We start from the raw sequence: 21899 nt of genomic DNA, 5'->3' as shown, positions 1-21899 counted from the left end.
CCTGATCTTGACAGCTAGATAAACATTGTGAACACACTAGCAGGTAAGTTTCCATGAAACAGCAGTAGGTAAAACTTAACTTTGTGTTAGCAGTTCAAACCCTGTTCTCTGCTTCTCATCTTCCTGCAATGTTGCTTGGCAAGAGTGAGACAGTAAATAATGGAGGCATAAAGAGGCAGTAGGACAGGACCCCATCTCAATAAACCATAATGAAGAAAAGCTCTCTCTCCTGTAAAAGGGCCAGCAAGACATGACCAAGTGTTACATCTGCATGAGCCATTAATTACTTCCACACTTAACTCTTCACTTTCAGGGGCTGTGCTCTCTATAAGAAAGGATATGCACCGTCCAAGTCTTTCAACTAGCTTATGCAAAATACAAGCATTTTTTTTAGACTACTACTAAGTGATGCCACTTAAAAGAAAAATAAAAAATACAAAATTGACATCTGGAAAATACAATTTTAAAATAAAGAAAAAACTGAAAGATAATTTCAGAAGAAAAATGCCATCTGTGTTAGAATAACTTTAATTTATCTTGCATTTTACAGAAGTTTCAGAACAGTTAAAAATGCACTTTACACCCTCCCCATCATGTGTCTCTGATGGGCGGTAAAATATATCCACTGCACATAATAAGTGTGTGAATAGCTCAAGGATCTGCTTCTTGCCAGGATTTCACAGATCAACCCAATGAAAAGCCAAAATGTTAGCTCAGCAGCTTTTTTTATGAGCTGTTTTTTTTATTTAATACATTGGTAAATCCATTCAAATGATTGTAAACCTGTTCAGTCCAATATAATCCCACACAACACTTTCCAAAATCCAGATCTTGAATAGCCAGTTAGTTAGCTTTGGCACGGAGCTGGGCTCTCTTGCCTGTGACAGCCTGGAAACCGGTTTTGATGCTGGCAACTGAGCAACGAGAGTGACATGTCTCACACTGCAAGAAATATAAGCGGGTGTCCTTCTGAAGAATGGTATCTGGAGACCGACAAGTATGGCAAGTCACATACTCCTCTGTGAGAAACAAGAAGAAATAAACCAAGTTACTAACCAAAACATACAGCAAGCACAGATTCTCTCAAAGAAAGGATATTGGCATGTTCCACAAAAAGCCTCCTAGCCTACACTAGTGTCACAAATGGAAAAATTGTATTTTTCGCTCCATAAGACGCACCTGACCATAAGACGCACCTAGGATTCAGAGGGGGAAAATTAAAAAAAAAAAAAAATGTTGTGCTAAACCAGCTCTGTCCCTGGGCGTCTGTGCGTCTTATGGAGCAAATTAGGGGAGTGCATAACATTTTTTTCTCCCCATTTTGTTTTCGGGTCTGGGGAGGGCCATTTCGGTCCATTCCCCAGATCAGAAAACTTTTGTCTATTTCTGTGGGAACCCCCCCCCCCCCCCCCCAAGACCTGCCAAAAGTCCCTGGTGGTCCAGCGGGGGTCCAGGAGAGGTCCGGGAGCAATTTCCTGGATTTGGGCCGTTGGCTGCCAATAATCAAAATGGCGCTGACGGCCCTTTGCCCTTACTATGTCACTGGGGGTCGACCAATGGCAGCGGTAGCCCCTGTGACACAGTAAGGGCAAAGGGCTGTCGACGCCATTTTGATTACTGGCAGCCGACGACCCACGTCCAGGAGATCGCTCCCGGACCCCCGCTGGACCACCAGGGACTTTTGGCAGGTCTTTGGGGGGGGGGGGGGTTTAGATTTTTTTTTTTTATATTCGCTCCATAAGACGCACAGACATTTCCCCCCCCCCCACTTTTGGGGGAAAAAAAGTGCATCTTATGGAGCGAAAAATATGGTACTTACCTGATAATTTTGTTTTCCTTAGTGTAGACAGATGGACTCAGGACCAATGGGTATAGTGTACTCCTGCTAGCAGTTGGAGACGGATAAGATTTCAATCTGACATCAGCCCCTAGTACATATACCCCTGCAGGAAGTGCAGCTGTTCAGTATTCTCCTCGAAAAGCATTGTGGATGTATGTGTGACTGACTGATTAATTTGATTAACTTGAATAACTTCATAACTTAGTTAAACGTTAAAACTTGATTAACTTGGACTGGTTGATTGACTATAGCTGGAGACCGCCAGTGTACTCAACCGGAAAGCGTCGACACCCAGCATGGTGGATGCCCTAGGCAAATGAAAACGTGGTTTACTCTTGAATATTTTGAAAGACCATGCGTAACAGCAGACAAGGGTGGGATGCTGAGTCCATCTGTCTACACTAAGGAAAACGAAATTATCAGGTAAGTAATTTCTCCATTTCCTAACGTGTAGCAGATGGAGTCAGGACCAATGGGATGTATAAAAGCTACTCCCAAACTGGGAAGGAGGCTGCACGTGACCCACTTAGAATTGTCCTTGCAAATGCCGTGTCCTCCCGAGCCTGAACGTCCAGACGGTAGAATCTGGAGAAGGTATGGATGGAGGACCATGTCTCCACCCTGCAGATCTCGGCAGGCGACAACATTCTAGTTTCTGCCCAGGATACTGCCTGGGCTCTGGTAGAATGGGCCTTGACCTGTAGAGGTAGTGGCTTGCCAGCTTCTACGTAGGCCGCCTTGATGACTTCCTTGATCCAGCGGGCAATGGTTGCCCGTGAGACCGCTTCCCCTTGTCTCTTTCCGCTGTGAAGGACGAAAAGGTGGTCTGTTTTTTGTACGGGTTCCGACATTTCCAGGTATCTGGATAGGAGTCTGCCGATGTTGAGGTGGCCTAGACTACGGGTTTCTTCCGAATTCAAGCCATCCATCGTTGGTAGCGAGATGGTCTGGTTAAGGTGGAAGCGTGAGACCACTTTGGGGAGGAAGGAGGGAACCGTGCGAGGTTGGATGGCTCCCGGGGTGAACCTGAGGAATGGCTCACGGCAGGACAGCGCTTGTAGTTCCGAGATGTGGTAGGCTGAACAAACTGCCAGCAAGAACACGGTCTTTAAGGTTAACAGGCAGAGGGACAGTCCTCGGAAGGGTCTGAAGGCGGTTCCTGCTAGGAAATCCAAAACGAGATTGAGATTCCACAGAATGGTGGACGAATGTGTTTGACTCCTTTTAGGAATGTGTTTGACTCCTTTTAGGAAGCATGACATGTCCGGGTGAGAGGCTGTCGCCCTCGCTCTTGGAGCCGTAGCATGACAATGCAGCCCCCTGTACCTTGATGGAGTTGAGGGACAGTCCCTTCTGTAGTCCGTTCTGTAAGAATTCCAGGATCACGGGAACTTTAAATGAGCGTGGCTTGATGTTGTGGTCTTTGCACCAGGCTTCAAATACTCTCCAAATCCTTATGTACGTTAACGATATGGAGAACTTGCGTGCTCGGAGGAGGGTGTCGATAACAGCCCCCGAGTATCCACTCTCTCTCAGGCGGGCCCTCTCAATGGCCAGACCGTAAGAGAGAATGGAGCTGGGTCCTCGTGGAGGATTGGACCTTGTTGTAGCAGGTCCCTGTGTGGAGGCAGGGGTAGGGGGTTCCCTGCCAGCTCATGTCCGAGTACCAGGGTCGTCTTGGCCAATCTGGAGTCACCAGAAGAACTAGCCCCCTGTGTAGTTGTATCTTGTGAATGACTGCACCCAATAGGGGCCACGGCGGGAAGGCGTATAGCAGGGTCCCCGGTGGCCAGGACTGTACCAGGGCATCGATCCCTTGGGACTGCGGTTCCTGCCTGCGGCTGAAGATTCTGGACACTTGGGCATTGGATCTGTTTGCCAGAAGGTCCATGTCCAGTGTCCCCCACCGATTCACTATCATTTGGAAGGCTGCGGACGACAGCCTCCATTCTCCTGGGTCTAGACTTTCCCTGCCGAGGAAGTCCGCAGTGATGTTGTCTTTCCTGGCTATGTGGATGGCGGAGATCTCCTGGAGATTTGCTTCCGCCCACACCATCAGGGGTTCTATTTCTAGGGACACTTGTTGGGTACTGGTTCCCCCATCAGTTGATGCAGGCCACTGTTGTGGTGTTGTCTGACATTACTATGAACGCTTTGTCTCGAAGTCTGTGAGCAAACCGCAGACAGGCTAGTCTGAGTGCCCGCGCTTCTAGGCGATTGATGTTCCATCCCGCCTCTTCTGTGTTCCACTACCCTTGGGCGGTTAATTCCTTGCAGTGTGCTCCCCATCCTCGTAGACTGGCATCTGTGGTGAGCAGGGTCCAAGAGGGAGAGGATAGTCTTGATCCTCGGCTCATGTGGTTGGCCTGCAGCCACCACCGTAGCTGGTTCCGGACTCTGCCCTGGAGTGATAGCCGTACGGTGTAGTTCTGGGACCATGGGCTCCACCGTGATAGAAGTGAGTGCTGTAGGGGCCTCATGTGGGCTCTCACCAATAGCACAACTTCCAGTGTGGATGCCATCAGCCCGAGGACTTGCAGGTAATCCCATGCTGTGGGACGAGGATCGTTCAGCAAGGTATGCAGTCGGTTCCACAGTTTTAATCTCCTTGTGGGGGGTCAGGCTGACCTTGTCTTCTTTGGTGTCGAATCGGACTCCTAGGTATTCCAGCGACTGTGAGGGTTGTAGGGAACTTGTTTGTGTTGACCACCCATCCTAGGCTCTCCAGTAGAGTTATGACTCTGCTGGTTGCTTTCCTCCGGTGACTGCCCTGATCAGCCAGTTGTCCAGGTAAGGGTGGACGAGGATTCCTTCCTTCCTCAGTATTGCCGCCACCACTACTATTACCTTGGTGAACGTCCGGGGTGCTGCGCCTGGAACGGGTAGTGACGGTTCAGGACTTTGAAGCATAGGTAGCGCTGGTGTTCCTGATGAATTGGAATGTGTAGGTAGGCCTCCTAAAGATCCAGGGATGTGAGAAACTCTCCCGGTTGTAATCGCCCTTGTTACTGATTGCAGGGTTTCCATGCGGAAGCTGGGAATCCTCAGGTGGCGGTTGACCAACTTGAGGTCCAGGATGGGCCTGAATGTTCCTTCTTTCTTGGGGACAATAAAATAAATGGAATAATGTCCAGTATTTATTTCTTGTGGAGGCACTGGGGTTATGGCCTTGAGGTCCAGTAGTCTGGACAGTGTAGCTTCCACTGCCGCCCTCTTGAAGAGGTCGTGGCAGGGGGGACTCCACAAACTTGTCCGGAGAGGTACGTAGAAAATCCAGGTAGTACCCCTCCCGAATGATGGCTAGGACCCACTTGTCCGAAGTTATCTCGACCCATCTGCGATAGAATAGAGCTAGTCTGCCCCCTATGGCTTCTTCCCTTTGACAGGTCGGCTGAATCTCATTGTGGGGTGCAGCTGGGGCCTGTACCCGAGCTGATACCCCTCTTGTTGTGCTTGTTCCGAAAAGGACTGGTTCCTGCTCGTAGGGCGGGGCGCTTGATAGTTGCTCCTGTAAGGATTGAAGCGCTGTGAACTTCTGCCCCTGGAGGACCTGAGGAAGAGTCGCTGGTTTCTCTTCATTTTATCCTCTGGTAGGCACGGCACTGGGGACTCGCCCATTTGTCGGCTAATTTCTCTAGTTCGCTGCCAAACAGGAGGGATCCTTTGAAGGGCATCCTTGTGAGGCGTGCTTTGGAAGATGCGTCTGCTGAACAGCTTCTGAGCCAGAGTTGCCTTCTGGCTGCCACCGCAGATGACACTTCTCCGGCCGCTGTACGCACTAGGTCGGAGGCAGCGTCCACGAGGAACGATACTGCTGGTTCCATGTCTTCTCCCGGGGTGTTGTTCCTGGTTTCGGATAAGCAGGCACGTATCACCGCTGTGCAGCAGGCCGCAATTTGTAGAGACATAGCGGCTACGTCAAATGACTGAGGATGGATTCCAGACGCCGGTCATGTGCATCCTTGAGCGCTGCTCCTCCCTCTACTGGGATAGTGGTGCGCTTAGAGACCGTGCAGACCATAGCATCAACTCTTGGGCATGCAAGAAGATCTTTGGTCACCAGGTCCAGGGAGTACATGACTGCCAAAGCTAGTCCCCCTTTGAATGTGGACTCCGGGGCATTCCATTCCAGGTCAATCAGCTGTTGTGCCGCTTGTAACAGAGGGAAATGGCGAGAGGTCTGACAAAGACCCTCTAGCAGGGGGTTTGGTTTAGGTTCCCCCGAAGTACCTGGGCCCGGGATAGCGAGCTCCGTCAGACATTGGGTGACCAGGTCCGGGAGCTCGTCCTTTGTGAAGAAGCGTCTCATGGTTCGGTAAGGCTCTGTCCCCGGGGGGAGCTCCCCCTCTTCTAGGGGCTCAGCTTCCTCTTCAGAGATGTCCGTGTCCCCATAGGTGGGGCTTCTGGGTAGTGGAAGTCTGTGCCTGGGTCTTGAAGGACCTGGGGCCTGAGGGTCCTCCGGCGGAGCATGTGGCTGACCAGCTGGAGGTTCAGTTTGCATTTGAACAAAGGCGTGAATCCCCTTGAAGAACTCCACCCATGAGATAGACTCTGGATCCAAGCTGAGGGGTGCTGGTTCCCTGGGGGTCCCCGTCTGTGGGGAGGTCCCACTGGGATCTGCTAGGTCCAGGGTACTCCCCGAGGAGCTAGTACTCTGCCCTGGGTGGGACTGGCCCTGAACTGGATCTCCCAGGGCCTCCTCACACTGCGTGCCCAGGGTGTCGGCCTCCTCGCTTTGTGCTGCTCTGATGTGGCATGCTGGGCAGAGGCCTTGAGCCTTTATCCGTTTCTGGTGGTGCCATGGCTGTCGGCACGTAAACTCTTATGCGCTCCGGTGCGCTCAAGATGGCCGAACGGCGAGGCGAATAGGGCCAAGATGGCGACGGCGAGCACGCAGGCAATATGGCGACCCCCTCAGAGGGTCTCCACGTGGGTAGACCCTTGGAAATAGCCAGGGCCTGGCCCTGCTAGGGCGGATCAACCCGGTGGCACTGGTCCCAGCCGGTGACCTGTGCTCTTCCTCAAAGACCGGATTCAAGCAGAAGATTTCTACCTTACCTTGTCTTCGGCGCTTCCCGGTTTCGTCCCGGTCTCCGGCTGCGGTGGGGAAGAGGGCAAATACCTTCACCGCCGAGCTAGAGGGTGCACCCGCTGCCTCTCAGCCGCGCCTGAGAATCGGGGGCTAGGTCCTCGCCGCGATTCGGCTGCCGGACAGAGGCTTAACTCCGAGGGACCACGGAAATCACCTCGGGAATCTCAACTGGAGGAGGGACCTGAGGGTATCACCGCAGAAGAGCAGGGCTCGTCTTCAGGTAGGTTTCTTCTTTAAAATTTTGTTTTCTTCTTTGAATTTGGTTCCAACGCAGCGAGAGCGTGCAGATAGTCCCTAACTGCTATGGAGACGGAAAATACTGAAGAGCTGTACTTCCTGCAGGGGTATATATACTAGGGGCTGACGTCAGATTGAAATCTGATCCGTCTCCAACTGCTAGCAGGAGTACACTATACCCATTGGTCCTGAGTCCATCTGCTACACACTAGGAAAGTAGATTTGGAAGAGTGAGAGAGAGGAGATTCCAATTTACTTAAGCCACATACTCTCAATATTGATTCAAGTTACAGGAACAAATGGTACTACTCCTGCATCCCTCCATAACTGGCAAAAGCAAGATAAAACATTGCTGTTATCACCAGTTACTCAAGCTACAAGCAAACAATGGCTTAGGTGATTACACGCCAACAGGAGGTAGTCATCAGCTCTTGGTTACCTGAAGTGTCCCCCTTCATTGTTTTCTAAAACACCAGTATAACAGAAGTCTAATAATCAGAACAGCTCCACAACACAGAAAAAAAAAATGTACTTCCCCCTCTTTAAAACTGGGGGGATATACCTATTGACCCCCCCTTCCACAGTGACTGTTACAGAGTGTGTGCACAAAGAGGCTTTCAGCAATGACACATCCCCAGTTAAAAGCATACAGATTATTAACCCCTACTTACTTATATATCTTCTCAAGACATTCTCTATTTGTTTTTGCTGGAATCGCCCTTTGATAACAAGTTGGTTATTTCCATCAATGGAGCCGCTTAATTGGAAAGAAGAAGAACACCACATTGATACCAGTGTAGGAAGCAGATAACTAAACTTGCAAAGGACTGCAGACTTCATATATCGCTTTGTATCTCGTAGCTGAAATTTCTAGTGGGGGAAAAAAACAAAACAAACAAAAAACAGCAGCCTTGTGATAGTGCGATACACCTAGGCTGCTGATTCCTATTGCTAATTTACAGAAGGGTTGCACAGTTAATTGCCTATTTCAGCAGAGAGGGAATCCATTTGCATTTGTACTTGCGCCCATGTAACACATATTATCCTTTATCCAGTAGGTTTGCAAAGAAACCAAAACTCTCAGGCTTTGAAAATTGGAACTAAAAAGGTTACCTACCAAGCAGATCAATTATTCATACTATGCAGAATATCAATTTACATAATTTGGAATATTTGTGTTTATTTTAAAAGGAGGATTAATCCTCACAGTTTGGTCAGGGTCCTCAGTATGATCAGGCAGCAGGCCATTAACCCCCATATTATACACATTCTCATTCTCCATCAAAAAGACAAAAAAGCTCATCCTCAGTTCATGGCTCAGATTCCACACATGAATCTTAGCTAAAACCAGGCCCATGAAACAAAAGATTTAAATATTCTTGCTTCTGAACCCCATAACTGCTATAAAACCAGCCTTACTCTCACCTGCCCCGAGGTCTGTGACCTATTTGTGGATTAAGCAGGATTTGCTTACCTATAACAGGTGTTCTCCTAGGACAGCAGGATGTTAAGTCCTCACAGATGGATGACATCATCAGATGGAGCCCAGCATGGAAAAATGTTTGCCAAAGTTTCTAGAACTTTGACTGGCACACTGAGCATGGCCAGCGTGCTCCTATCCGCGCGTCCACACGGGATCCCTGGTCAGGACAGAGTTTGCTTGCCCACCGCAACACCTAGCCTGTTCCTATCAAAGGATATATAGAGTTGAGAGGACTGCGTGTGGCCTGCTTCAGCTGAAGCAAGCCCTGCAGAAACCACCCCACAATAGGTTGCACAGAGATGGGTGTACCACCCACACCCTGATAAGCGCTGATGGCACTCAGGTGTGCATAGTTGTTTAACCCAGCCTCTGAGAGGTGCCACAGATAAATCGAACAACTTCAGAGTGGGATAGGCAAAGGGATCTAAGTCATGACCCTCGCGCCAGATGGAGAACCTCCTCCATTTCAGTCGATAACTTCATGGTGGAAGGCCTCCTGGAAGCTACCTAACACCTGAGACACGTCGTCAGAGAGGTCCAGGGGCTGCAGGACTAGACACTCAACATCTAGGCCGTCAAGGCTAATGCTCAGAGGTTTGGATGAAACAGTCTGCCCCGATACTGTGTGATCAGATCAGGAGAGGTCCCCAGATGGATGGGTTCTCTGAGAGGCCCAGAAGGATCAGGAACCAGACCTCTCTGGGCCAGTAAGGGACCACAAGAATCACGGTCCCCTGGACCTGCTGGAGCTTCAGAGTTCTCGTGACCAACAGAAGAGGGGGATATGCGTACAAAAGACCCATGCCCCAATGTCGGGCAAACGTGTCAGAGGCTGGAAATCCGTCTGACCTGAACAGGGAGCTGAATCTGCTCACCTTGCAGTTGTAGGGGGAAACAAAGAGATCAACATCTGGAGTTTCCCACTGGCGGAAGATCCAGGCCACTACTGCTGCATCCAGCGACCACTTGTATAGCCGGAACTCTCGACTCAGACGGTCTGCCACCAGATGCTCTGTTCCTGCTACGTACATCGCTCTCAGGAGAATGTCCTGCGTCAGAGCCCAGGTCCAAATCTGTACCGCCTCTTGACAGAGAAGGAATGACCCAGTGCCTCCCTGTTTGTTGATGTACCACATTGCTACCTGATTGTCTGTCCAAATCAGGACTACCTTGTGGGACAAACTGTCTTGAAACACTCAAAGGGCATAGTGAATCGCTCGAAGCTCCAGGAAATTGATCTGACAGATTCCTGAACCATCCACTGACCTTGCACATAGAGGTCATCCACATGTGCCCCCCAACCCAGGGGGAAGGCATCAGTAGTAAGCACCACCTGAGGTGGGGAAACTTGAAAAGGGAACCCCTGCTCCAGGTTAGATAGATGCACTCAACAGGACAGGGAGACCTGAAGAGGCAGTGTGACATAGACCAGTGTCCCAAGGTCCTGGGATGCCTGCTGCCACTATGACTGCAAGGTCCATTGCATCCTGCGCATGCAGAGGCAGGCCAAAAGGGTGACATGGACAGATGCAGCCATGTGACCGAAAGAGACGAAGCAGCAGACGAGCAGAAACCTGTTGACGGCTGCGGACCAAGCTGCCAGCGATGACAGGGCAAGCGCTCGATGGCGGGGCAGAATCACCTTGGTCTGAACCATGTCCAGTCTGGCCCTCAATGAAGCCCAGGTATGGCAACGGGCTGAGGCGGGACTTGATAAAATTGATGACAAAACCCAAAGGTTGTAGCACCTGGATGGTCAGACGTAAGGAGCGAAGCACCCCCTGCTGAGTGGCACTTTTGTTGACCAGCTAGTCTTCCAAGTAGGAGAACAGGAGCAACCTGTGATGTTGGAGATGCGCCCCCACCACTGCCAGGCACTTGGTGAAGACCCGGGGGACTGACACAAGGCTGAATGGGCAGCACTCAATACTGGAAGCGATCCTTTCCCACCACAAAGCAAAGATAATTCCTGTGACCCAGGAAGACTGCAAAGTGGGCGTAGGCATCTTTCAGGTCGAGGGAACAGAGCCAGTCTCCTCCTCTTAGGAGTGGGATCAAGATGCCCAGAGAGAACATCTTGAACCTCTCTCTTTGAAGGAGAGGTTCAAGATGGTCTCAGAGTAGAACCCTCTGCCCAGCTGGTGGCGGGGAACAGGTTCTATTGCTCCAGCCATTAGAAGGGCAGAGAGCTCTCTCAAAAGTATTTCATGAGCAGCGGACAAAGCCCACGATGGACATGGGGGAGAGTCCTCAGGGGCATCCCTGAGGTTCAGCCAGTACCATCAGCGAACAATGGTGAGAACCCACTGGTCCGACGTAACGTGTGGCCAGCAGTACACAAAATGATGCAGCCTGCCTCCAGCTGGAAGGCAGGATACTGTTGGTACGGCAATCTGAGTCGCGCTCCCTTGCTCCCAGTCAAACCCCGTGGTGGGGCTCCACTGGGGGGGCTGGCTGAGGCCTGGGGGTCCACTGCTACCTGGAATGACCCCTGAAACCAGTGCAGTGTGTGTGGGCCCACAAGGCAAGGGGACAATATTTCCTCTAGTGATAGGACTTCCTCGAGCCTTGTCGCAAGGATTTTCTGACCGAGAATGGCAGGTCGGAAGTACTAGCCAACAAGTGTTGAAGGGTCTCATGGTGATCATTCAAACTGGACCACCGCGTCCCTGACCTTATCTCCAAAAAGATACACCTGTGCAAGGTAGATTTGCCAGCTTTTCTTGGACGTCCAGCCGAAGGTCTGAGGCACGGAGCCAGTCCATCCTATGGACGCCAATGCCAGCTGCAGCCACTCTCGCTACCGTTTCGAAAACATCGTAAGTGGACATCACCTCGTATTTTCCTGCCTCCAGGCCTTGCTGTACTACCACTGAGAACACATCCTGCTGCTGTTGGGACAGACGCTCCAACAGGTCCTGGACCTGCTTCACCAGGTTCCAGTTAGCTTGGGTCATATATTAATTGGCAGGAGGCAATATGGACGATGAGCTTAACGCCCTGATACACCCTCCTACCCAGGGTATCCAATGTCCTGTGATCTTGCCATGGAGGGGCAGAGGCATGGGTGCGGGAGCACTTAGCTTTTTTAAGGGTGGGCTCTACCACAACCAATTAGTGCAGGAGATGGCACCTCTCAAAACCCAACGCTTGTTGCACCAGATAGATGGCATCTGCCTTTCAATTAACTGGAGGAATGGACACAGGATGTTCCCAGAACCTAAGGAGAAGTACCTTAAAAATATCATGGATTGGGACAGCCACTACTTCCCTTTGGAGCATCCACGAACTGGAGGATCTCCAGCATTTTATGTCGGGCATCCTCCTCCATGAGGAGCTGAAACGGGATGGTCATGGCCCGGATAAAACCTGCAAAGGAAAGATCCTCCAGGGGAAGATCTACACCTCTCATCTGACAGAGAAGGCTCCTAAAGAATATCACATCAGTCCTAAGACAACTCCGAGGTATCACCCCCACTCCAGATGTCATTTGGGGCCTCTTCCTTGCTAAGGTCCCCTGGGGGCCAGTGTGTATGGTCCCTGCTCAAGCCTCTCCGTTTGGGCACCAATGGCACCAAGATCCCTGACAGCCCAGGAACGGGATTGGGAAACTCCGGCCGCGGGACCAGTGGCCCCGAAGGCAAAGACGGCTGCAGTAAGTCTTCCTCCTCGGAGGCCCCAATGATGGATATCGCTCCAGAGGGAAACATCTGAGGACGATGAAGAACTGATGGTCCTCTGGCACCGGCTGCTTTGGAAGGACACCTAAAAGGACGTTCAGACATTCTAGCAGAGGTGCCAAGAGAGACAGCGCAGGCTCCGGCATAGGGATCGGTGTCAGTTCGATACCCTGCAGGGCATGGAGCACCACCAGCTGAACCCTGCTATCCAAGTCCTCCTGAAAGTCTGGTGAAGTTAGGACAGACGGATGGAGGAGAAGCCTGAGGAGGCTCGGTGCCCAGAACTGCCATCGGTGGGGAATGCCTGGTACCCCTGGGTCTGATAGAGGATTATGCCTCTTCCCCACGGGGGTCACTTCGGTGGCGGCATGGCAGTCGCTGATGCCACACCAGTCCCAGAGCCATGCACCGACAGCAACCAGTGATGTTTGTGGGACTTTTCGCAATGTTCAGTCCAGTCTTTCCCCAGCGCCGAGGAAGGTGAAGACTCTGATGTCTTGGAGCGTGACAGAGTCGGCCTATCTCCGGCTCAGAGAGAGGCCGAGAGAGAGGCCCGCTGGGGGAGTGGAAAGGGGCGGCATATCGAATGGCTCCCTTCGGCCTCTAGGTGTCAACACCTCCGATGTTGGAGTAGATGGATCAGACTTTTTGAACCCAAAAAGCTTTTCCATTTTGTCCAGCCGGGCACGATGGCCTTTGGGGATCATCTGATCACACAGATAGCACCCATGGACGTCATGTGATGCCCCCAGGAGGATAAAGTCCTCATGCGGATCAGTGATATGGTCCGTGGGCACTGGGGGCACCATAAAATACAGCAGACAAGTGGTTGATGGCTGGTAGCCACTGAGGAGCAACACACCGGGAATCGACCGCAACGAATGGAAAAACAAAACACCTACCATGTCGCTGGATAGGGCTCCAACCAGAGAAGAGGGACCCGGTGCAGAAAAAAATAAAATTGAGAAACGACCGGGAAACACTTTGAAGAAACACCATAGAGCAAAGCTCCACCACCGCAAGGCAACTACTTCACGGGGGGAAAAAAAAAAAGAGAGACTGAAGAGGGACCTTGCATGGACACATGGATAGTGGTATGCTCAGTGTACCAGTCAAAGCTCTAGAAACTTTGACAAAAGTTTTTCTGTGCCAGGCTCCATCTGATGATGTCACCCATCTGTGAGGACTAACATCCTGCTGTCCTAGGAGAATGGGAATACCAGACAACAGATGTAACTTTTTACATCTTCTTAAGCAAAAAGTTAAATTATTATAATCTTGGCTATAATGTATTCAGGTATCCTTGCATACTGAAAGCCATAACAGTCCACTGTAAATTTCATGATTATTTGCCAGGAATGAATCTAGTCCAAATACTCAGCTTCTCCTGCAGTAATGCAGGGAACGCCATCTGATTCCAAGCTCCGCAAACAGGCAAATATGCAGCTGCATGCAATTATATCTTATGAATATTCAATGTAGATATTCTGAAAACCAGGCCCATTTGTTACCCTTAAGGATCAAGTTGGCGATCCATATTCTAATGCTTAAATCTTGCCCTGAAACGCTGCAAAGCCATGCAGTTTGAGGAAGCATGCTCTTGTGTGAAATGCATGCAGTACCTCTGCTGTGGACCACTTTTTTTTTTTTTGTCTAAAATAAAAATTTCCCTTTTTTATCTGCTACTTCTATAGTGCTGTCCACTGCATGCGAACTTCATTTTGGATTATCAGAAGTAAAGGAAAAGAACCACATACAGCGAAAGAATACAAACTTACCTGGTACCCAACTCAGCCAACAAAAATGCTAGGAGATGCTTTGGCTGACGATGTAATCTAGAATGAAAGGGAAAATAATTGCACTCATTTAAATTGATTTAATAGACTGCCTTTCCATGGTAGCTTAAAGCAATGCACAAAGATAAAAATGGAACCATTTAGCAATGATCCAAGGTAAAACAAAAATCACAAAGGTTAAAAGCTACCATCAACAAAAGCCAGCAAAATTAATCCAACACAATCAATAAATAAAAGTTACATTAAAAGCAAAAAATTTAGCTTGTCATAGATAATATAGATTAATAGCAGAAAAATAGAATCACAATAAATCTAAAAAGCCCCAAAATACAGAATCCTATTAAAATCTCCCAAACAGGCCTCAAAGCTGACCAGGATTTCAATGTTAATTACTGAAAAACATGTATTGCAAATATCAGGGAAGTAATGAAATTAACCCTCTAAAATAGTTGCACATTTTGAAATTAACTAACACAAAGCAAAAGTTTCTACTTATTAAAAAAAAATTCAATAGACAAACTAAGGGCTCCATTTCCCTGCAATTCCAAAAATCCAATTCACTGGGGAGGTAACATATTTCTGTGGTTTTAGAGGACACACTATCCAATTTGTGTTATAGTACATCAGTTGCAATGTTAGGGTAGTAGGGCGGCAGGTAAAGTGATGGCATGATAAAATAGAAAATTCTGCAATTTTCAGTTCTTTCTACATGCTCACATTTGATCTGGCATTTACTTGATTTTTTTTTTTTTTACTTCATTATTGCAATACTCTTTGGATACTCTCACTCTCTTCTCTGAAGCAAGACAGACACTTGGGTAGCTAACAACTGTGAGAAAGCAAACTCAAAAGCAAAATGTTATGCTAGAGAAATGCTGCAGGATATGGGTAGAATTTCTTATAAAAATGGCCTACATCTTAGAGCCGCACAGCCCTCATACACTGATCGCAGTTTAGGATGCACTATGAGAAGTAGTTTTTAAAATACATTGCTTACAGTTTACAGATATCTGTGAAGTTGACAAATGATGTTTTCTTAGTTCCTACTCGGACAACCTGAGGGGGCTTCATGACAAATTTTCTCTTCTCTCCAGCTACCATGTCTGGATTCTTTTCCCGCATGATGTTAAATACACGATTCAGCAACTGCAGAAAGGACGAGGATCACAATTACACAATTAGCAGGGGCATTCCACACACTCCTGAGCACAGCAAGCTCTCACCTAGAGCTGGGAGACTGGGGTACCAATCCCACCCACTCTGGGGCTTGCTTTCACACTTAGAACACATAGGGCCTGATTTGATATGAGGGCTCTTCACTAGTTTTTGGGAGCATGGTCAAACATGGGATTTGATTCTCAGAGTGATGTCTGTGATTTTTGTTTGTTTTAAATTGTTGCATGCTCTTATGCAATCCACCCAGCACACATGGTCTGATATGGGTGGAACAGAAGTTGTATAAATAAATGCTGGGTCAGACCAAGATCCATTGAGCGCAGCTTCCTGACAGTAAAGTCTAGGACACAAGTACCTGGCAGATCCCAAAAAGTAGATCTATTTCTTGCTACTCGTCCCCAGGTATAGCAGTGGATCTCTCTCTAGTCTACCCAACTAATTTTTATGAACCCCTCCCTTCAGGTACTTGTCCAAACCTTCACCATGTCCTCTGGGCAGTAAATTCCACAGCTTGATTGTGCAGGAGGTGAAAAAGTACTCCCTATGACTTGTTTTAAATCTGCTACTTTTTCGTTTCATGGAGCATCTCTTCATTTTAGTATCTGAAAACCATCCTTTATTTACTCACTCCAGTTCACTAAAGATTTTATAAACTTCTGTCATGTCTCCTCTCATCCGTCTCTTTTCCAAGCTGAAGTGCCCTAACCTGTGTACCCTATTTTCATAGAGGAGCCTTTCCAACCCCTTTTTATCATGTTTGTTGCCTCTCTCTGTGCCTTTTCTAGTTCTCCTATATATTTTTGAGATGGGGAGACTAGAACGGCACACAATATTCAAGGGGAACTACATCTTGGCAGATGGAGATAGAATACTTAGGTATGATTCTGAGATCTCTCTGCATTCACTTGCAAGGAGTTAAGCAAGACTAAACTCAACATTTAAGTAAAACAAGTGACTTCAAGTGAAACAGCTCAAGTTTGCCTGCCAGGGTACTGTAACAAACAGAAAGACCATAGTGTATGTAATCCATCACTGCAAGCAACGAGCAAATGTTTGCATCAATCTAGGAAGCAAAGTATCAGAAGTCGCAGTGTCTATTCACTGCAAAATGTAATTAAAACACTTTAACTTACACCTTGCCATTACTACTTCCAGTAAGACTCCACCCAAAAAATCAGGATGGAACTCAACACTTAAGAATGACATCAGAAAAACTGCTCACTGCCCAATGTCAGCTCTGGAAAACCCAACCTACGCATCCTAATTCAGTGGCACTGTGCAACAGCTGAATGTGTCAATACAAGCACGTTTCTGACCACAGCAATAATGCTGCCAGAGTTACCCAAGGTCCAACTTCTTCCAAATGGCCTGAGCTTGGCGCACTCAACAATCCCATACAACAAGAAATGAAAATACGAGTACATGCAGTACAATTCTGAAATTTAGGTTGCAGCACTTGGAAGTAAATCTTATTTATGCTCTGAAGCTTGAATCTGCCTTTTCTGGACTTCCACCATGCTCCAACAAGTCCTACCCAGCAATGGGCTTTCTGAAACAATGATTTCAAGTTTCTTCCCACTTTTATTCCCTCTCCCTCTTCGTCCTCTGGCTGAGATACAGGGACCACAGCTCCCTCTGGAGACAAGGGTGCCCTTCATCCAGACAGTAGTTATCACTGCTAGGTGAGGGCTGGATCCCACCCCTGTGCTTCTGAACACACAGTTCCTGTCCAGCCGAAGAGGCGGCACAAGCTTTGGTATCTGAACATCCGGCTCCCCGACCCAGAGAGAAATCTTAATTCATTCTGTCTGCATCTAAACAAGTATTTCTGATTTCTACCTCATCATATGTATAGTCTCTTTCTGAGCCGGCCCATGCAGGTCCCATCTGACAGCTGAAGGATATTCCATCATCCTTTTTGTTATCTTCATCCTCCAGAGCTGAAGAAGACAGGTATGTACATTTAAAACTACAGAAACACACAAATCTCAGTATATGAGAATAAGCCGCACACACTGATGGGCTAGAAATCCAGGACTGGAAAACAGAGTAATGCATTTTCATATATCCATTTCATTCACCTTAAACGCCAGGATTTAAATAAATCAATTATATATTGTGGCATGAACTGGGAACCTGGGGCAAGAACCAAAATGTTTTCTCCCCTCTTGCACCTCCCTCTCACATGGAAATACAAAAGCCTAATGAGGGCAATTTTCAAAGGTTCTGTGTGGGTAAAATGCCATTTAGAAATTGCCCCTCTCCCCCCAATCATGTATATGGCTAAAAGTATGCCTGCTGTATGACAATGCACGTATTTTATTTACCCTGTGTACTTTGCAGGTACAAAGTGCGTGGGTACTCCCTCAAAATTTTTTAAAGGGAAACTCCACAGGGTTTTCCCTTTGAAAATTTAAATTTGCAAGCCCATAGGTATAAAAGTACCCATGGGCTGCAAGCAACCTGTGTTTCAAAATTACCCTCATCATGGCTACTAGCAAAAAAGCTACAGCTGCCTCCTACATTAAAAGCAATCTATACAGTCAGCAGAAGGTTCATGCCCTAAATGAAGAAAGATTAAAGAAAGCCTCCAGAAAGGCTGTTCACAGGGAAGGATGATGGGGGTGACCATCCCAGGTTTCACAGTTACTATCATACATGACCATCTTTGAAGATTTAAGAACATTCTAAAGCAATGAAGAAAACAAACATCATTTGGAAGTATTCAATAGTATTTGTCACCACACAAGATGGGACTCTATCTGGAAACAAATGTGGCTAATGGACCCAGCTATTATAGGTCTCTAGAAGAACAAAGGGCCTGCCCTGGGCCTCCCCATGCCCATAGAGCTATTTTTTCTCAAGTACCTTCATCTTTCTCCAGCACTTCCTCCTCATCTGGGAACTTCACATTCTTTTTCTTCTTCTTCTTGCCTAGCATGAAATCCAGGTCATCCTCTGCTTCCAGGGGTTCGGGCTGCTCAACATCTATCTTGAGCTCCTGCATTAAAATACATGTTACCGATATCTATAAAGAAGGCATCCATAGTGTCACTTCCTGCAGTTACCAAGCCCGCAAGTTTATAGATTACTTCCTATTTTTGAACACCCTTCCCTTTTTTGTGTGTGTTTTGTTTTTAACTTTCAGACATTTTGGATTTATCTGTAAAGCTCAGCTTTTTACATTCATTACCTTTAGTCTATCTTGCCCACCCCTCTCCTCATGACACAGTAGGATACCAGTTACACTGAGTAATGCTGCTGCTGGATTTCTTTTCTATTTATTTTATGGTAACGAGCACAGAGGAGAACGGTAAGTAACACAAACAACCAGAGCACCTGCCATCATACCTGATGCTCTAGTAAGATGAAGTAGAATTGGGGAAAGCAAGGAAAAAGCAGAGGTAAGAAGACATATAGTCAGTTCAACACAAAAAGAAAGCAAAGTAGATGACAGGGCATGTGAGACAGGACAAAATTAAGACATTTACAACAGCAGCATCTATTTCATGGCTCTGTTCTCGTTTGTTTCACTTCTATATCTCCTACTTGTGTGTCTCAGTGCCTTTTGTAAAATAGCAATTAACTGAAAGAAACTAAGTTATAAACCAAGTGATGAAATCAAACAATCAAATAATTGAATACTATGGGGGGTTTTGTACCAGGAGTACCCTAGAGCTTCTGGATCACCAAACAATCAAATTAGTCTTTATAAAATTAAAAAAAAAAGAAAAGACCTTGGATACAGTTGCAGCTTTAGAAGTAGGTAAAATAGGTGACCTCTCTTAGGATCCTGAGCAATAAGGAGCTACATCCAACATGCATCACTGCAATAATGCAGGCTCAACTTGATGGACAAAAAAAAAAAAAAAACTACAAAAATTGTTCTGGTGAACCAGAAATCATTTTGCTGAATTCGACAGTATATGATCAGTTATGCTAGGAAAGTGTTCACACTGCTGATGCAGCATTATGATCAGTGTCCAAGGTGTCAACATGCAATTGACATATCTAAAATAAATCATCATCGTTTAACAACTTTTTATACCAATATTATGGATCCAGATTTAGGGGAGAGGAAACTCTCCTAAGCAGGATCAGGGATCCCTCCTGCCAATGCTCCAGAAAAAAAAAAAAAAAAAAAAAAGAAATTCACAATCTTTTGCTAGCAGCTAATAACCTACAGCAGAACTGCTTTGAAGATCAAGGCTCCTAGAAGTCTGGGGCTGCAGACTACATACAGGAGCTCAGTGAGGTCCGGTTGTTTAGGTGGCGAAAACCAAAACAGTGAAAGAATTCCAAAGGGCAAGAGATAAATATTGTGGACCCCTAAAGAATGGAGGTGAAGGAAAATTAAAAAAAAGTGCATGGAGTAACTTGCTGGTGTGACGGTTACTACCCTTAACCCTTAATAAGCCTTCATACTGTTGATGCAACTTCATCATTGCTCTCTGCTTCAACAGCAGGGGGAAAAGGAGAATTGGATTCAGCAACCCAGCACCCCCGACGTTTACAGTCTGGGGAAACAAGTATGAGGATAACTTGCTAATGCAGCTGTTACTATGCTTAACCAACAAGACTGAAATTGTAATGCAGCTCAAACACCGCTCTCTGCTTCAACAGCAAGGCATAAGAGGGAATTGGATTCAAAAAGCAACCGAGGGCCCCCAACTTTTATGGTCTGGGAAACAGCCAAGCATAGGGTAGCCTGCACGGCACAGCAGATGCTACCATGGGTTTGCTGGACAGACTGGATGGCCCATTTGGTCCTTTTCTGCCATCATTTCTATGAATAATCTCACGGGACTTCCAATCTGTAGCCCCAGCGTTCCTGCACTGCTTGGCTCACCGCAGTGCCCTGATCAGCAAGCAACAGCTGGGAAAACTGCAGGGACCTGATATGCAGGTTAGTGTGCCTGGATGGGGGCCATGTCCACAAATTCTGCTTGGGATGTAACAATTTTATGATTTCAACCTTCAGGTGACATGAAGTAAACAAAACAAAAGGTTATATTTTCTGAGAAACTAGGTAAGATTAGTGACAAAAAATGATGACTGATTTCATATTAAAAAGCTAAACCCAATGTCAGATATTAATGAACTGACATGTGAGAGTGATTAGTGTTAAATTACTTTTTCATCCTGCAAAAGTGTCTTCAACTAATTTTTAGTACATGTAACTTTGTTAAATAATGTCCTCATTATTTGCAGGAGTGCACTGTAGGCTTCAACAGAAAAAAGGATTATTAACATAGAATAAGAGCATGTGAATGATAGCAGATTCAAAGAGCGAAGAATTAAATAATAAAAAAAGGAAGTATTTTGGTAGGTGCTGAAAAAGGAAAAAGATCATTACAAAAACTGCCCAGTTCACCGTTCAGCCTCAAGCAGAGAGATATTTCTTCTAAAAAAAAGAAAGTGAAGTTTAAGGCAAGTGTATGGACATATTGAGGGACCCTGGAAAGCAAAATAAGTTGTGAAAATCCAGGCAAAGTTTACGATGCCAATATACTTCACAGTGGCATAAAATTAACATGCCAGAATCAGCCTCTAATCTCTTACAATCCAGGCTGAAATGACAGAATCATTGGCACACTGTTCTGGACTGTACATATAAAAAATATGTAGAGCAGATAACTATGTTGTGTGTTACAGAAAGGGCAAGTGAAAACACGTTTCTGCCTATTGAAAAACTACAGGAGAAGATCTCACAGAGATTACGAGAACTGATCTTGGTTTATAGCTCTCTAATCTTCACAGCCAAGGTTATGATAATTCAAATGTGTGGAGAGTGTAAAGGAGCTCACATTTAAAGAAATTCAAAAGCCTTTTTCACACTCTGCGGGTGTCAAATGGAACCCAATGCTTCCTGATGCAGCTACTGCTACAGACGCCAAACACAATGGGGTAGATTTCATAACATATGCGCGGTTCCATGGGCTGCGCTCACATACGCTGGATTTTAAAAAACGCGCACGTGTGGGCGGTGCACATGGGGGGGGGGGGGGGGGGGAATTTTACTAGATTACGCGCGGCGATGAAATCGGGCCTTCCTCCAGGTCCCTCCGTCCTGCCCAGATTACTTTTGCAAGCCAAAACCTCTAACATACTTTTCATGCAATATCCTCCTTAGTAATTAATGATTTTATTCCGGCCATAGTTTAGAACTTAGTTTCATTGAATTGTTAGTTCATTAATTAGGGTGACTTTCTTTTTGTTTCTGGTTTTTACTAGTATATTTTTTACATTATCACATGCGGTGAGAAGTACAAAATTGCACTTGGGGACATAAGACTAGGCAGAAGCATAACAGGTCATCTCTGCTAATACTATCCAGGAAACAGTTAATAAAGTGGCAAAGCAAGTATAAAGGCAAGCAGCAGCTGTCAAAACTGGATACATCAAAATGGACTCAAGCAAAGAGCAAAAAAAAGGTACGTCTCCAAATAGATGGCAAAAATATGAATCATCTAATTTATGGACGATGGTTTTATGTGAATAGAAAAAAATGAAAAATAATCAACAATACATAATAATGTGAATGATAGACAAGACTGGCAATGCTGCGAGACTGCCTACACTGTGACCGGCTTAA

General features: G+C 46.8%; 1 protein-coding gene across 1 annotated transcript in view; it reads right to left on the bottom strand.

Moving 5' to 3' along the window:
* Positions 1-509: 509 nt before the first annotated feature.
* Positions 510-21899, bottom strand: part of EIF2S2 (eukaryotic translation initiation factor 2 subunit beta) — a 39582-nt gene continuing 18192 nt past the window's right edge. Inside the window, exons 4-9 of the mRNA XM_029612935.1 lie at positions 18173-18305; positions 17144-17244; positions 15126-15274; positions 14111-14167; positions 7841-7926; positions 510-1019 (exon numbers count right to left, since the gene is read on the bottom strand). Of these exons, the coding sequence (XP_029468795.1) occupies positions 844-1019; positions 7841-7926; positions 14111-14167; positions 15126-15274; positions 17144-17244; positions 18173-18305 (702 nt within the window). The 3' untranslated portion in view covers positions 510-843. The remainder of the gene's footprint in view (positions 1020-7840; positions 7927-14110; positions 14168-15125; positions 15275-17143; positions 17245-18172; positions 18306-21899) is intronic.

The sequence above is a fragment of the Rhinatrema bivittatum genome, chromosome 8 (genome assembly GCF_901001135.1).
Source record: "Rhinatrema bivittatum chromosome 8, aRhiBiv1.1, whole genome shotgun sequence".
In the NCBI taxonomy this organism is placed as follows: Eukaryota; Metazoa; Chordata; class Amphibia; order Gymnophiona; family Rhinatrematidae; genus Rhinatrema; species Rhinatrema bivittatum.
This window is presented reverse-complemented; position numbering and strand designations above follow the sequence as displayed.